Genomic DNA, 15163 nt, shown 5'->3' on the forward strand with positions numbered 1-15163 from the left:
GGTACATCCTCCTATGTACTATATCTCTAGATGACTTGTAACACCTAATGCAATGTGAATGCTATGTACATAGTTGTTATACTGTATTGGTTTCTTATTTGTATTATTTTTATTGTTGTATTGTTTTTTTTAATATTTTCCCTCAAATATTTTTGATCTGCTGTTGGTTGAATCCAAGGATGTGAAACCTGCAAATACAAAGGGCCAACTGTAATTCATTTTGATTTCACAGGCTCACAGCTGGAGGGAATTTGTATCTTGAATCTTACCCATATCTAATTTAGACAAGACTCTGGACTTTGGAATTTTGAGTTTATACTGGAACCAGTTAAGACTTCTGAAACTATTGGGATGAAATGAATGTATTTTGCATTGTGAGAAGGACGTGAATTTTGGAGGCCAGGGGTGAAATGCTATTTCCCCCAAAATCTGTGTGTTGGAAACTTAGTCCTCAATGCAACAGTGTTGAGAAGTGGAATATTTAATAGGTGATAAAGTCATAGGGGCACCACCTTTATGAATAGATTAAAGCAATTATCTTAGGAATGGGTTAGTTACAAAAGGTGGGAGTTTGGCCCCCTTTTCCTTTCTCTCTTGAATGCCCTTTCTCTACATGATACCCTTAGGCTATGTTATGACCCAACAAGAAGTCCCTCACCACATGGCCAGGCACATGCTGGAGTCATGCCTTTGCACTTCCCAGGTTCCAGCATCATGATCCAAATACATCTTTCCTCTTTATAAATTACCCAATCTGTGATATCCTGTTACAGCAGCATAAAGAAAAGAGTCTAAGACAAACTCTGGTTTCTTAATTTGTAAAAATTTAGCTATTTTTCAGGGTTGTTTTGATCTGGTATTTTAAATGGATTAGCACAGTGCATGGAATACAGGATATACTCAGTAAATAAATTGTTTTTTATAATGTTAATAATTATTTTTGTTTAAATCATTTTGATAGTGACAAAATGTGTAATCCCTTACCCCTTAAAGATTTACTGTGAAAAACAGACATGTATCTATAGACACGTATTCTATTTTTGCATAAAATACTGCTAAAATGTAAGATATAGTCAGATCCTAAAGAACAAGCAACATGGATTGAGAAAAATCCAATTCAGGAAATTTTGCACCATTTAATATGATGTTAAGGAGTTCTAGGAGGCTCTCACATGTCCTAGAGGTGCTTACTTCCACATATTAGATAAACAATTGAGTAGTTTTAATTTTTTTCAGCAATTAAATATAAACAAATGGGTACCATTTGCAATGGATTGCCACCTGTCCAGGTAGCCCAGACAAATACACTAAGGTGCACTTACTTCCCCTCCATAAAAGAGAATATTAAAAACAAACAAGCTGTCAGCCAATAACTGGTCAGGTGTTGACTTTTGATTTAATTGCAGTTGCCATGGTATTTTCTGTTAGGCTGTATTGTTTTTTTTCTAGGTGTAGAGAGGTATTAAAAGGGCTGGTGAAATCCAGAGACACTCACTCTGCTCATCTCAAGCAGTCCCTTATACCAGAGCCATCTGTGCAAACCCACTGAGGATATAGGGTAGTGGGAACACCTGGAGTTAGAGTGAGACTGACTGGACTCAAGTCCTGACTCTGTCACTCACCAGTTATGATGATAGTAATCAAGACCAGTGCTTGTAGGGCACTTACTCTGTGACAGGCACTATGCAAAATGCTTGATACGTACTATTTCATTTAAACCTCACAACTGGCCTGCCTGGTCTGGTAGAAATTATGATTATCTCCACATTTCAGAGATTTCTTGATCTGACTCAATTTCTCAATGCTCTTTCAAATCCTGGGCCTCTCATCAGCAAGCATCCTATGCCCTCATCTTTGTCTCTGAGTGTGTCTTTCATCTTCTTGCCCTACGGAGACCCAGATGTTTTCTGTGAACGTTGTTTTTCTGCAGCATCTAGATGGAAGTTCATGATCCACACCTTGCTCTCTTTGCTGCTTCTGAGTCATTTCTTCTCTGTTCTCCTTCAAAGACCTCAACTCCTTTGAAGATCATGTTGTTAGATGACACCAGCCCACCCTTCCTCATTGCAATAATCTAGTGACCCCTTAGCTGCCCCTCATCATTCATTAAAGAACAAGCAACATGGATTGAGAAAAATCCAATTCAGGAAATTTTGCACCATTTAATATGATGTTAAGGAGTTCTAGGAGGCTCTCACATGTCCTAGAGGTGCTTACTTCCACATATTAGATAAACAATTGAGTAGTTTCTATCACTACACATGTCCTCACTTATTTCTTTACTCAATGTGGATTCAATTGCCCATGGTTAATGTCACTCCCCTGAAACTCCTCTCTCCCTTTGGGCTTGTCACTTGGCAAAGACTTAACTCTAGCCAAGCTATCTTGTTGCCTACTCCTTGCCTATAACTGAGCCATGGCATGGGGCTGCCAAAAAACACACAAGCAGTCTGTTTGGTCTCACTTTATATTTATGGCCACAGAGCTAAAGTGGGTTTCACACTGTCCAACAGTCTTTCTTTAAGTCCCTAGTTATGTTCTTCTTCTTTTCCAAAATGACTATTTTCTGTTTCTTTGTTTTAACCTCATATGCACTCCCATCCCTTCACTGTCATTATTCTCAGCTGTTGACTTTGCCATCTAGTCATTGAGAAAACAGAAGCAATGAGAAGGGGACTGTTATGTTTCCATCACTAAATGTACCCAATTTCCTGAACCTGTGCCCACATTCACAGCATTCTCTCTAATTATGCTGGAGCATCCCAGCCCTGATCGAAGACCAGACTCCTCTTTTGGATTCAATCTCCCCTCACCTTCTTCGTTGGCTGCTCCTGATCACCTGTGCTATCTCTGCCTTCTTTGCTAACTTTTAAGGGTAGGAGTCCCCCAAGGCTCAGTGCTTGGATCTCTATTCTTTATTTAGTCTTTCATAGGCAACCCCACCCATTTGCATGGCTTTACCATGTGCAAACCAATGTCTCGAATTTCTCTCTCCTCGGAGCTCCAGATTTGCATATCTAACTGCCTGACAGCTCTGCTTGGATATCCAATAGTCACTTCAAACCTCTCATGTTTCTCCAATGTTCTTGCTCTTCCGCCAGTCTTCTCTATCTCCAGCTACCCAATTGATTAAGACAAAAACCTAGGTTATCCCTGATTTCTCACTTCCCCTCTTCCTGCTACATCTGTGCCCAATCCAACAGAAAATGCCACCAACTCTACCTCCAAAACCCCCTATTTTACTCACTTCTCCCCATCACTTTTCTGTGGGATTCTGCAAATAGTTCTGGCTTCCACTCCTGTTCCATGAACCATTCTTCCAAGGGACTTTAGAAAATATAAATCCAATTATGTCATTTCCTTCCAAAACTTCCACCGCCCTTGGAATAAAATCCAGGTTCTCTCTAGGGGCTTCATTTTCTCACCCTCCACTTTCCTCTAATGTGTCATCCACACCAATATCCTTTTTACTCTTAGAATAGACTAAATGATTTCTTTAAGGGCTTTTAATTTGTGTAAGGTGCTTCCTATTTTCTGCTTGAAATGCTGCCTTTCAGTTACTAAGGTCTCAGCTTGAATGCCACTTCCCCAGAGAAGCCTTCCCCAACCCCAACATCCCAGGGAGCCCCTCTGAGTCACTCTGCCGTATCACCACATTAAATTTCCTGCACATAACTCAACACTTTTCAAAATTATCTTTTTCTGCGCATTTGCTTCCTTGTTTGTTGTCTGTCTCCCTCCCCTGGAGTATAAGCTAGCCGAGAGCTAGAATTTTGTTTGTCTTATTCACCTCTGTATTCCCAGCCCCCAGAGTACCTGGCACATGGCAAAAGTTTGTTAAAATGAATGAATGAATGGATGAGACTCAGAGAGGATAAGTAAAGTGTCCAAAGTCACAGAGCTAACAAGTTGTCAAGCCATGATTTGAATGCAAAATTTGGAGCTTTACTCCAAAGCCCATGTTTCCAGAGTACTTCCCTGTGTTGTCACCAAAAACCATGTGGCCAGACTTGAATTTACAAAATATTTTTACATGAATTATCTAATTCACTCCGCACTGTAACCTGGTATGATGTAATCATAGCTTTGCTTTTTCCAAATGTAGAAACCAAGGCTCAGAAAGGTTTGGTAATTAATCCAAGCTCCCCCTTAGAGTAACAGAAGGGCAGGTAAATAGCAAGGCAGGAATTTGCTTCCCAGGAAGTATGTATGGGTATATGGCACCCAACCACACCACCTCTGAAGCTCACATTCTCATGCTGATAACCATGGGTATTTTATACATGAGAATGGCTCACCAGGGTCATTAATTAGGAATCTAAGTGAGGAGCTGGAAGCACATTAAATGTACTGAGGCTAGGCCAAGTGCAGTGGCTCACATATGTAATCCCAGCACTTTGGGAGGCCGAAGTAGGCAGGAATTAGAGACCAACCTGGGCAACATGGCGAGACCCCACCTCTACAAAAAAATAAATAAATAAGAAAAAAGAAAACAAAACTAGGTGTGGTGGTGGTTACCTGTAGTCCCAGCTACTCTGGAGACTCAGCTGGGAGGATTACTTGAGCCCAGGAGGTCGAGGCTGCAGTGGGCTGAGATTGTACCACTGCACTCCAGCCTCGGTGACAGAGTGAGACCTTGCCTTAAAAAAAAAGTACTGAGGCTAAACAAAGCCCTGCTCCTGAAGAAAGCAGAGGTGTAAGGTCCTGTGGCAACTACTGTGGGTTTGCAAAGATCCCCAGATCATAGAACACAGTGGCTTGGGGACCTTGGAAAGTTACAGGGGTGGACTTCACTGCCTTTTAGGAGACCAGGCATTTGAGAGTAAATTGGACATGTCCTAAGGTAAGCATCTGTGTCCTTCCCCAGGTCTAGCTTTCTTGCCAGCCAGTGTGTCCTACCTCATCGGCACCAACCTCTTTGGTGTGTTGGCCAACAAGATGGGTCGGTATGTAGCCTGGGGATCTGGGATGAACAATAGAAATGTAAGATGGGAGAGCACCTGTCCCTGTTCCTGGAATGATGAACAGCTTCCCCATGGTTGAAAGTTTAGGACAAGTACACACTGACAAAAGCTTCCCATCTGGAGGATGGGTAGTGGGTGGGTGGTGAGGGCAGTATGGCTCAGTCTTGAGCTCTGAGCTGATTTGTATAGAAGAGGCAGTGGAAACCTGAGGGGTAGCCCTTACTTTTCAGCCATTTACTGTCCAGTTGAAGAGATAAAATAACCACAACAAAGAACAGCTATGAAAAATGCAGTACTTTGGGAAAGTGGTTTTCAAATTATGTTCTATGGAACCCTGGGAGTTCTTCAGAGGCACCCCAGAGGCCACTGAGGAGGAAGGGTTGGGGGCCAAGAGGTATCAGTCTAGATTCTGTTCCTCCACTGTAGTAAGGACACCTTTAATTTTATCTTTGGAGTTCAGCACCAAGATTTTAGAAGCATTGCCATAGGACATCAGAGAAGGAAAGAAGTTTGGTAATTTCCATGGTTTTTGAGATGGACCTCAAGGACCAAATAAAATATGGACAGGTGGGAGGCAGTCTGAGCTGGACAACAGCATGAGTTAAGTTTGAGGGCTACTTCCAAGGGTCAAGTGCCTTCTGAGTCAGCTGATTCCTCCTGTAAGGGAAGAAAAGATGTGTATATGGCACCTCCTCTGCCTTTACTATAGAAAGAGGGAATGGAGCCAGTGGGCACAAGGAAAGGGCAGGGAGAGAGCTCAGTTGGGTACAAACTGGTCATGTAGGGATGCAGTCCTCAGGTCCTAAGGGGTTGCTGGGATTAGGGCTGGTAGGACAGGCCAGCATGGTGGTGATGGGGTGCAGGTGTGGGGGAGCTCTCTTCTATCAGTGTTTGATGATGGCTCTTTTCTTCCAGGTGGCTGTGTTCCCTAATCGGGATGCTGGTAGTAGGTAGCAGCTTGCTTTGTGTAAGTATAGTGAGACCTGGGGGAGGGGAAGGAGAGAGAGAGAGAGAGTGAGGGAGCAAGAGAGAGAGTGAGAGAGGAGAGAGAGTGGGAGAGAGGAGGGGGAAGAGAGAGGGAGAGGAGAGAAAGGAGAGAGGAGAGAGGGGAGGGGGAAGAGAGAGAGCAAGAGAGTGAGAGAGAGGAGAGAGTGAGAGAGAGGAGAGTGGGGAGGGGAGGAGAGAGAGAGGAGAGAGAGTGAGAGAGAGAAAGAGGGAGGGAGGAAGGGAGGGGGAGAGAGAGAGAGAGACACCCAGACATTTAAAAATTACTTTCCTTTAAAATCAGCAGAGTCAGCTTGGCAAGGACTGTCAGAAAGACTGTCTCTGAGTAGGCAGGAATTTAGCACTGGGGGAGATGCCACCAGCTGCACTTTCCTCTGTCTGCTGTTAACCAACTGGAAGTACAGCTAGAAGGCTATCCTCCTAGGGTCCTGGAGCCCTTTGACCCTGAGACATTCTCCAGGTCAACCGCTTCCCATTGAGGGGAAGTGGGAAAGGAGAGGGAGAGGGCTGTAGAGCAGAGGGCTGGAGCCAGAGGTCTGAGGCTCTGTGTGTGGGTATATGAAGTGATATATGTTGGTATGCATTGCTGGGGGAAGCAAAATGGTGCATTTTATGACTTCATTTACTCATCTCACATGACAGATCCTCATAAATCCCCAGAGAGCCATCATTTGTGCCCCAGTCCCTGGCACCAGAGGCCTGATAGAAGAAGAAAGAAAGAAGGACTTTTCCATTTCCAGAAGTCCTCCTAAAGCTCTCTAAGCCTTTATTTTCTCTTCTCCCCAGTGGAGATGAGAAACACAGAAACCTCCTAGCATTGAGGGAGAGAACAGGGCTACAAGGCACTGTATGCTGTGTCCTCCCCCAGGGGAAGTTCCTTCATGGGCTTCTGGGTTGCATGCATCTGGGTTGCATACATCCCATCCTGAGCAGGAGCATGGGATTCGGGTTCCACAGCAGGTGTGCCACTTTCTATGCATGTGACTTTGAGCGGGTTACCTCATCTCTGTGTGCTCAGTGTCCTCATCTATGTAGAGAAAGTTCTGATGGTGTCCAAAGGGTTGTCAAGTTAATCCATGTAGACCACAGTGTCCAGCACGTGGTGAGCCCATAGACTCTCAGCCAATACTATTGATAAATTATACACATTTATTGAGACATGAACCCTAAAAATTGTTATCAACGAGTAACATTTAAACAGTATGCTAAACCCTTGAGAGGTAAGGGCCCTGGGGGCAGATTTGAGTGATAGGTGCCCAGAGAGGGAGACGAGGAACCTACAAAAGAGGGAAGAAAGGGTTTTTGTTCGGAGGCTAGGAGGGCAATGGGAATGAGTCTCACAAGCTTCCTGACACAGCGCCCAAACCACACCACCTGCCCCATCCAGCTTCCACTAACTGGTTGTTGGGATCTCTTCTCTGTCTTCTTTCTCCAGCAGCTACCATGTTAGAAGTCTAAACAAAACCTTTGGGTGATGTCAGTGATGGAAAACAGAGGCAACTTTATTCCATGAAGAATGAGGCCAGGAGTGTATGTCTAGGTGGAGAGGGTTAGAGGAAGGGGAGGAAGTATCCATGTTAGAGCATAATGGAGTCAAGTCTGAGGTCCAGATTTGACCTTGCCACTCATTAGATCTGTTAACTTTGGATAGAGCAATAAGCACAATGTCAGTGGTCAAGTTGTCATATCCTTAAGTTGGAGGTGTCTATTCTTCTGTGAGGCGTGAGAGTACAGGAGGATGATGTATGTGGCCAACATGCACTCTGAATAAACGCACGTCGTGAAAACTCTTTGAACCTTGCTCCCACCTGACCCGTCTGGAGTCCTGATGACTCTTCCTTTTTCTCCTTGCAGGTTCCTCTGGCTCACAACATTTTTGGTCTCATTGGACCCAATGCAGGGCTTGGCCTTGCCATAGGTAAGAAGTGCCCTCAAAGGAAACAAGAAGCACCTGAATGTTAGCTTTGGGTCTGATGCCTTTCGCCCCCTCCCTTTTCTCATCAGAGGAGGTAGGTGGAGATGCAGAAGGAGCAGGAGGGCAGCTGGCAGCCCACCTGGAGCAGGTGTTGGTCTGAGGGAGAGGACAGTAGGCAAAGCGAGTGGACTAATGGAGGAGCAGAGGAGGGACTGTGGGTGGGGCTGACTGTGGGTGAAGCTGACTGTGTCCTGTTTGCTCTGGCCACAGGCATGGTGGATTCCTCTATGATGCCCATCATGGGACACCTGGTGGATCTACGCCACACCTCAGTGTATGGGAGTGTCTATGCCATCGCTGATGTGGCTTTTTGCATGGGCTTTGCTGTAGGTATGTTGGCAGGACCCAGTGCCCCGCTTTCCCCTATCTACTGTTTACCAGCTGCAAGTGCAGCCAGGAGGCTATCCTCCTAGGATTCTGGAGATCTTTGACCCTGAGACATCTGCTGGGGTCACCCATTGCCCTAGCATAGCATCTTATGAGCGGTAGAGGCTCCATAGACACTTGTGACTTTGATGTGTCTCTCCCAGGTCCATCCATTGGGGGTGCCATTGTGCAGGCCATTGGTTTCCCCTGGCTCATGGTCATCATTGGGGTCGTCAACATCATCTATGCTCCACTCTGCTACTACCTGCGGAGCCCCCCAGCCAAGGAGGAGAAGCTTGTAAGGAGCTCTGAGTGCTAAAAACAAAAACAAATCACTTCTGCTTCCTTCCATCATCTCTCTCATTCCGTTTCATCCTGGGCTATTATTTCCTTTCTCTATTCCTGTGTTGATGATACTCTGTCTGTTTTACCATGTTTCCCAATCCCCTTTTATCTTCATATTTCTTTTGTGTGCTTCCTTAATTTCCCTTCTCTAAGTAATCACTTCCTCTTTTTCTGGGGCTGTCAGGAAGGGTCTTAAGTAGAGAAGGGAAATGGGGGCAGAGGTCCATTAAAGATTTCCTGGAGTTACTGTTCCTAGCTTGATAGTTACTAGCAAGGTGTGAATTACCAAGTTATCACCCTCATAAGTGGGCAGAATTCCAAGGGCACATCTGTTCATTCACTCTAGTGCACCATTATCCTTACCAGGTGACCTTTTTAAAAGTACAAAAACTGGGGCTGGGTGTGACGACTCATGTCTGTAATCCCCACACTTTGGGAGGCTAAGGCAAGTGGATCACAAGGTCAGGAGTTTGAGACCAGTCTCGCCAATATGGTGAAACCCTGCCTGTACTAAAAATACAAAAAATTAGTTGGGTGTGGTGGTGTGCACCTGTAGTCCCAGCTGCTCAGGAGGCTGAGGCAGGAGGATCACTTGAACCAAGGAGGCAGAGGTTGGAGTGAGCCAAGATCCCACCACTGCACTCCAGCCTGGGCAACAGAGTGAGACTTCATCTAAAAAAAAAAACAAAAACAAACAGGAGGGGGGACAAAACCCCCAAGGAAGAGATCCACACCATAGAGTTTTCTTTAATAAAGCACTTTCATCTTACTGCAGCACAAGCATCCTGAGGGCCTTGATTGGTTTGGGATGGCTACAGAGGCTGCTCAAGGGAACCAAAGAAGACAGGAAGGTGTGATAGGGAGTGGTGTTGATTCCACTACCATTGTTAGATTCAATTAAAAGCATATAAGATATTTGTCCTGACTAGAAACCTTGGGAGGCCAGTGCATGCAGTTTCTCAAGTTCTCAGCAATTCCAGCCTCAGATGAACTAGTGGGGGAATGGAATGGGGAGACTGGTAAAAAAAGATGTGCAGTGGCTTCTCTTCTTGCCTCTCACTGCAGGCTATTCTGAGTCAGGAGTGCCCCATGGAGACCCGGATGTATGCAACCCAGAAGCCTGTGAAGGAATTTCCCCTGGGGGAGGACAGTGATGAAGAGACTGACCGTGAGGAGTAGCTGAAGAAGGTGCTCCCTGAATTTCATGATGCCCCAGTGACACGTCTTTCTCTGGGACCAGATCACCATGGCTGAGCCCAGGGCTCCGTGGGCTTCACATCCCTCTCCCTGGGTATCTTCTTCCCATGGACACTGTCCCCGATGCTCTCTCACCTGTGTAACCTGTAGCTCTCCCTCTATGCCTCAGTGGCCCATCTTTTGTGGGAGGACAGAGTGATGCACCCTCCCAGGCTGCTGTGAGGTTGATTAAACTTGAGCTGTGACGGGTTCTGCAAGAGGTGACTCATTTCATGGAGGCAGCAGTGAGCAATGTGTGCCTGGAGCCAGTGGGGCGACTGACAAACCTCGCTTATCTGTTGCCTGATTTACTTTGGCGTAGTCCCAACAGATTGTAAGAGTTTTATCCTCTGTTCCTCAACATGTCTCTTCCTGGGTTTTCCCAGCTGAGTTGAGAAAATGTTCTCAACATGTCCTCCTGCCAAGTGCCAGCTTGAAGAGTTTTTTGCTTTTTTTTTTTTTTAAACAAAGTGAGTGATTTTTCTGTGGCTAAAGCTACAGCTGCAAAAAGGGCTTCACTCTCAGTAAAAAGCATCTTCTATTTTCGTTATTATTCAGAAAGGGGAAGAGCCCGTTTCTCTTATGCTTAGAGTTACTGACATTCTCTTAATCTCCCCTGTGTGTTTCTACCTTTTCTGAACCTCTTAGACTCTTAGAAATAAAAGTAGAAGAAAGGCAGAAAAATAATTCATGAGACCCAAGATTTCATGGGAAGTAGTGAAAAGAAACTGGTTTGAAATCCCTCCTAATTGTAGATTTCCTAATAGGAGGAGTGTAATGACGCATTGTTCATACTTCCTAATAAATACATCATTGCCTAATTCAGACCTGGTAAACTAGATGGTATTTTATAGCAAAAGAAAGTGTGTAGGCAAATTGAGCAAGTACTTTAAATATTGTCACACTGTGCTACCTTTTTGAAACACTTATTGGGTGATGGGATTTCAAAGAGATGGGAGACATGGCACCCCCTTAAGTAGCTCCCCACCGATTTGGGCAAACAGGATGTGCACAATATAAGAAATGATGAATGCTGCAAGTTAGTTTACATTTTGTGTTCAGGTTCAAGGTGCTCAGAGGCTGGGTGGGAAATAATGGCAGAGATAGAGGCAGAAGCAGGATGGAGAGGCCCACAGAGACAGGCTTCTGGGATACCTGGATATCAGATTGGAGTTTTCAGACTATCTGGAATAACACCTGGCTCTGATTTTTGCACTGCTCTGTAGAAGTCTGCTGGCTCCAGTACAAAACCTGAATCACCAGAACACATTCAAGCTGAACCTTTCAATGAATCTTTATCATGCAAACGATAGATACCTGACCTACTGATATGGTTTTAGGGGGCTGGCATTGATTAGGCTCACCTGATTTCCAAAACCAGCTGTATTATAATCATTTTTGGTCGGGATGACATATTTTTTTCAGATTTTGAAGGAGCCCAAAGGTGAAATTAGAAAATTGTGTGTCAAAATATATAAACTGTAAGTACAAAGGCACAGTGAGTGAATGACCACTGGGATGCCTTACACAGGTGGGAGTGGGATGGGGCAGGATGGGGAGCTCTGGAAGTGATAGCCTGTTTACTCTCACATCCACCTGGGGCAGTGTTTATAGTAAAGGCTGGGCTTGTTACAGAAATGAACACATTTAAAAAATGTGAATTTTTTTTCAGAGAAACTCATTCCTGGCTTGCCAACTAACATTATTTGAACAATATGCAAATATTTGGATAAAGGGAAGACAATGGATACAATTTGAGACTTTTGAACAAGGGTCAACTCCAGACTAGGTTCAACGGCTCACACCTATAATCCCAGCACTTCAGGAGGCTGAGGCAAGAGGATCACTTGAACCCAGAAGTTCAAGACCAGCCTGGGCGGCATGGCAAAACTCCTCCTCTCCAAAAAAATTAAAGAATTAGACAGGCATGGTGGTGTGTTCCTGTAGCCTCAGCTTCTTAAGAGGCTGAGGCAGGAGGATCCCTTGAGCCTGGGAGGTGGAGGCTGCAGTCCAGCCTAGGCAACAGAGTGAGACCCTGTCTCAAAAAACAAAGACAACACCAAACACTACAAGTAAGTTAGGACACTTTATAGATCAGAAGTAGGTTAAAGATCATAAATGTAGCCTATATATGGAAGAGTATAAAAAGGAGAATTCCACAAAAATAGGAAATGGAATTAGTCTTTATTAATGGCCTTACAAATGCTATACAGAAGAGAACGCATGGTAAACTCCCCATATTCACAGGTCAGATGAATTTCTTCTAACAATGAAAATGCCACCCAGCAAGGAGGAGCTACAAGAAGTTTCCTATCAAAGTGTCATAAAATGGCACTCAACTCCACTCCACTGTGGGACATTTGAAGACATGCATTTTCCTTGCAGAGACTACGGCCGGGCACAGTGGCTTACACCTGTAATCCCAGCACTTTGGGAGGCCGAGGCAGATGGATCACCTGAGGTTGGGAGTTCGAGACCAGCCTGATCATCATAGACAAACCCCGTTTCTACTAAAAATGCAAAATTAGCCTGGCATGGTGGTGCATGCCTGTAATCCCAGCTACTCTGGAGGCTGAGGCAGGAGAATCGCATGAACCCAGGAGGCGGAGGTTGCAGTGAGCCGAGATCACGCCGTTGCACTCCAGCCTGGGCAACAAGAGCGAAACCTCTCTCTCCATATATATATCTCCATATATGGATATATATATGGAGAGAGAGAGAGATATCCATGGATATATATAATATGGAGATATATATATATATATATATATATATATATATATATATATATATATATATGTATATGGAGAGAGAGAGAGGGAGAGAGAGAAAGATGGGCTTTCAACCACCAATTACCATGTAGCAAAGAAGACAGGGCAACTGATGAGCTGTGGTGCTCAATGAGCCAGGAAAACGTTGGACTTTATCAGAGCATTGGAAACAAAGCAGAAGACACATCCTTTCCAGAGTGCAGTAGTAGGAAAAGCATAGCAGTTCCACACTAGGGTGGGAGCTACAGCACCTTAAATTCAGGTGGTAACTATGGAGGCTGAAGAAATGCAGAGAGCATACGGGTTGATGAACGGGTGGCAGGAACAGCAGTGCGGCAAGTAACAGGATAGTTCTTATTCAAGAGGATATTATTAAAGTAGCCTATACCTTTAAGAAGACCTAGTTATGATGGCCACAGTCCCAGAACACCTCCACTGGAGGAACTCTAAAAATCACCAGAGGGCTAGGACTAGGGTGAGTATTAGGAAATATTTTCCGCCACTGTGTTGTCTTACTTACAGAATTGACTTTTCCAAGATAAAGCCTAAGCTACATAAAATATATATTTTTTAAATGATAGCAACAGGATCTTGCTGTCACCCAGGCTGGGGTGCAATGGTGCAATCATGGCTCACCGCAGCCTCCACCTCCTGGGCTCAATCAATTCTCAGTCTTCTGAGTAACTGGGACTACAGGTGCATGCCATCACACCCAGCGTGTTTATCAATTTATTTTAAATTATTTTTTGTAGAGACAGGGTCTTGCTTTGTTGCCCAGGCTTAAAATAAATTTCCTGGTAACACTGGACCCTATTCCTGGAGGCAGCTCTGTAATGCTTGTACGAGTCAGTCGTCTGAGGTTTACACGAAGAAAGGGCAGTGCAACCCTTCCACACAGCTTCCCGGGATGTGTGGCTGATGCTCTGCAGGCTTTGACACCCCAGGGCTGCCGTGTTACACAATTCAGTCCTGCTGAGCTCACCCCTACAATTTCGAGTATGGGATGGGAGAACTTTCTCTGCAACCAGGGAGGATTGGAGCACTGTGGCTTTGGTACACAGTGCTCTCTGCTGTTACTGGGAGGGGCTCAAGGAGAAACGGTCAAGTCACCGGTGGTTGAGGGAGGACTGAATCAGGAGTAAACACACCTAATCCTGAGGTCCTAGCCTAGCTCTGATGCTAACTAACACACCTAATCCTGAGGTCCTAGCCTAGCTCTGATGCTAGCTAGCTGTGTGACCTGGGAAAAGTCATTTCACCTTTCTGGCCTTTGGCATCAACTTCTGTAGCTCTGGCTTTCTGTGCCTCCATCTGCCACTGGCTCATTTTGGGGTTACTTTCTGTGAGCTCAGAGGCAAGACCTGAGCAAGGAGCCAAAGACAAAGGTGAGAGGTCAAAGCTGAGAGCCAGCATCACCCCAGAAACACAAATGTCAGTTCGGGTTTCATTTGTTGCTTTCAAAAAGTTATTAGAAGTAAAGTGTGTTTCACCCCCCTCACCTTCTTCTCACCCTCCTTGTCCTCCTTCTCCATATCTTCCTTCTCCTCTTCTGGCTCCCCTCCTCTCCTGCTGTCCCTCCTACTCTTCCTCTTCTTCCTCCTCCTCCTTTTTCTTATCCTCCTCTCCTCCTCCCTGCTTCTTCTTTCCCCTTTTTTCTTTTCTCTGGAGAAGGAAGAGTACAGTGTTAGCAGAGGCATGAGCGTGACCAAGGTCTTTTAGGATTTGTCCTCCAAATTGAGTCATTATGTGTTCTCTGGAAATCACAACAGAGAAGAGTGCAGTTTGGGGATCATATTTTCCTTGTTTTAGCCACCAATTTAACCCAGGTCAGTAATTGACAATTCGTCTTCTTTTTATTTTATTTTATTTTGAGATAGGGTCTTGCTCTGTTGCCCAAGCCGGGGTGCATTGGCACAATCTCCACTCACCGCAACCTCTGCCTCCCAGGTTCAAGTGATTCTCCTGCTTCAGCATCCCAAGGGGTAGCTGGGATTATGGGCATGTGCCACCAAACTTGGCTGATTTTTTGTATTTTTAATAGAGACAGGGTTTTGCCATGTTGGTCAGGCTGGTCTCAAACTTCTGAGTTCAGGCAATCCACCTGCCTTGGCCTCCCAAAGTGCTGGGATTATAGACGTAAGCCACCACACCCAGCTGGCAATTATTCTTATTAGAATAGAATTGCAAGGTTCTGGGTGTGCTGAGGGGTGGCTGATCAGGGTACAGGTCACAACAGGTTGCTGAGCAAATCATCACAGGAAAGCAGGAAGTTTTGTGTGTTCAGGTGTGACTCAATGTGTAGGTGGCCTGGTGCTCAAGGTAGATCTGTCATAAATTCATGGAATGCCAGGGAGGAGGTGGGGAAGCAGTGTCACAATGTTGCAAAGCCAAGCCCTCTGGGAAATCTCCACTATATAGAAACAGTGTTACAGTGAAAACTTTATTTGTAACGTGAGAATGACAATGACACTGTTGTAACAGGAGTGTAATTAAGATGAATG

General features: G+C 45.0%; 1 protein-coding gene across 5 annotated transcripts in view; it reads left to right on the plus strand.

Moving 5' to 3' along the window:
* The window catches only part of SLC18A1 (solute carrier family 18 member A1), a 46618-nt gene extending 35902 nt beyond the window's left edge, over window positions 1-10716 (plus strand). For 3 of the 5 annotated variants that reach the window (XM_035270108.3, XM_035270109.3, XM_035270110.3), the window contains 6 exons: window positions 4868-4946; window positions 5880-5931; window positions 7824-7887; window positions 8155-8274; window positions 8475-8608; window positions 9721-10716. In XM_035270108.3, coding sequence (XP_035125999.2) covers window positions 4868-4946; window positions 5880-5931; window positions 7824-7887; window positions 8155-8274; window positions 8475-8608; window positions 9721-9834 — 563 coding nt within the window. In that variant the 3' untranslated portion in view covers window positions 9835-10716. The remainder of the gene's footprint in view (window positions 1-4867; window positions 4947-5879; window positions 5932-7823; window positions 7888-8154; window positions 8275-8474; window positions 8609-9720) is intronic. The other 2 variants (XM_035270111.3, XM_078347352.1) reach the window with 1 other exon arrangement.
* The last annotated feature ends 4447 nt before the right edge of the window (window positions 10717-15163 follow it).

Source organism: Callithrix jacchus, chromosome 13 (genome assembly GCF_049354715.1).
Source record: "Callithrix jacchus isolate 240 chromosome 13, calJac240_pri, whole genome shotgun sequence".
NCBI classification, from domain to species: Eukaryota; Metazoa; Chordata; class Mammalia; order Primates; family Cebidae; genus Callithrix; species Callithrix jacchus.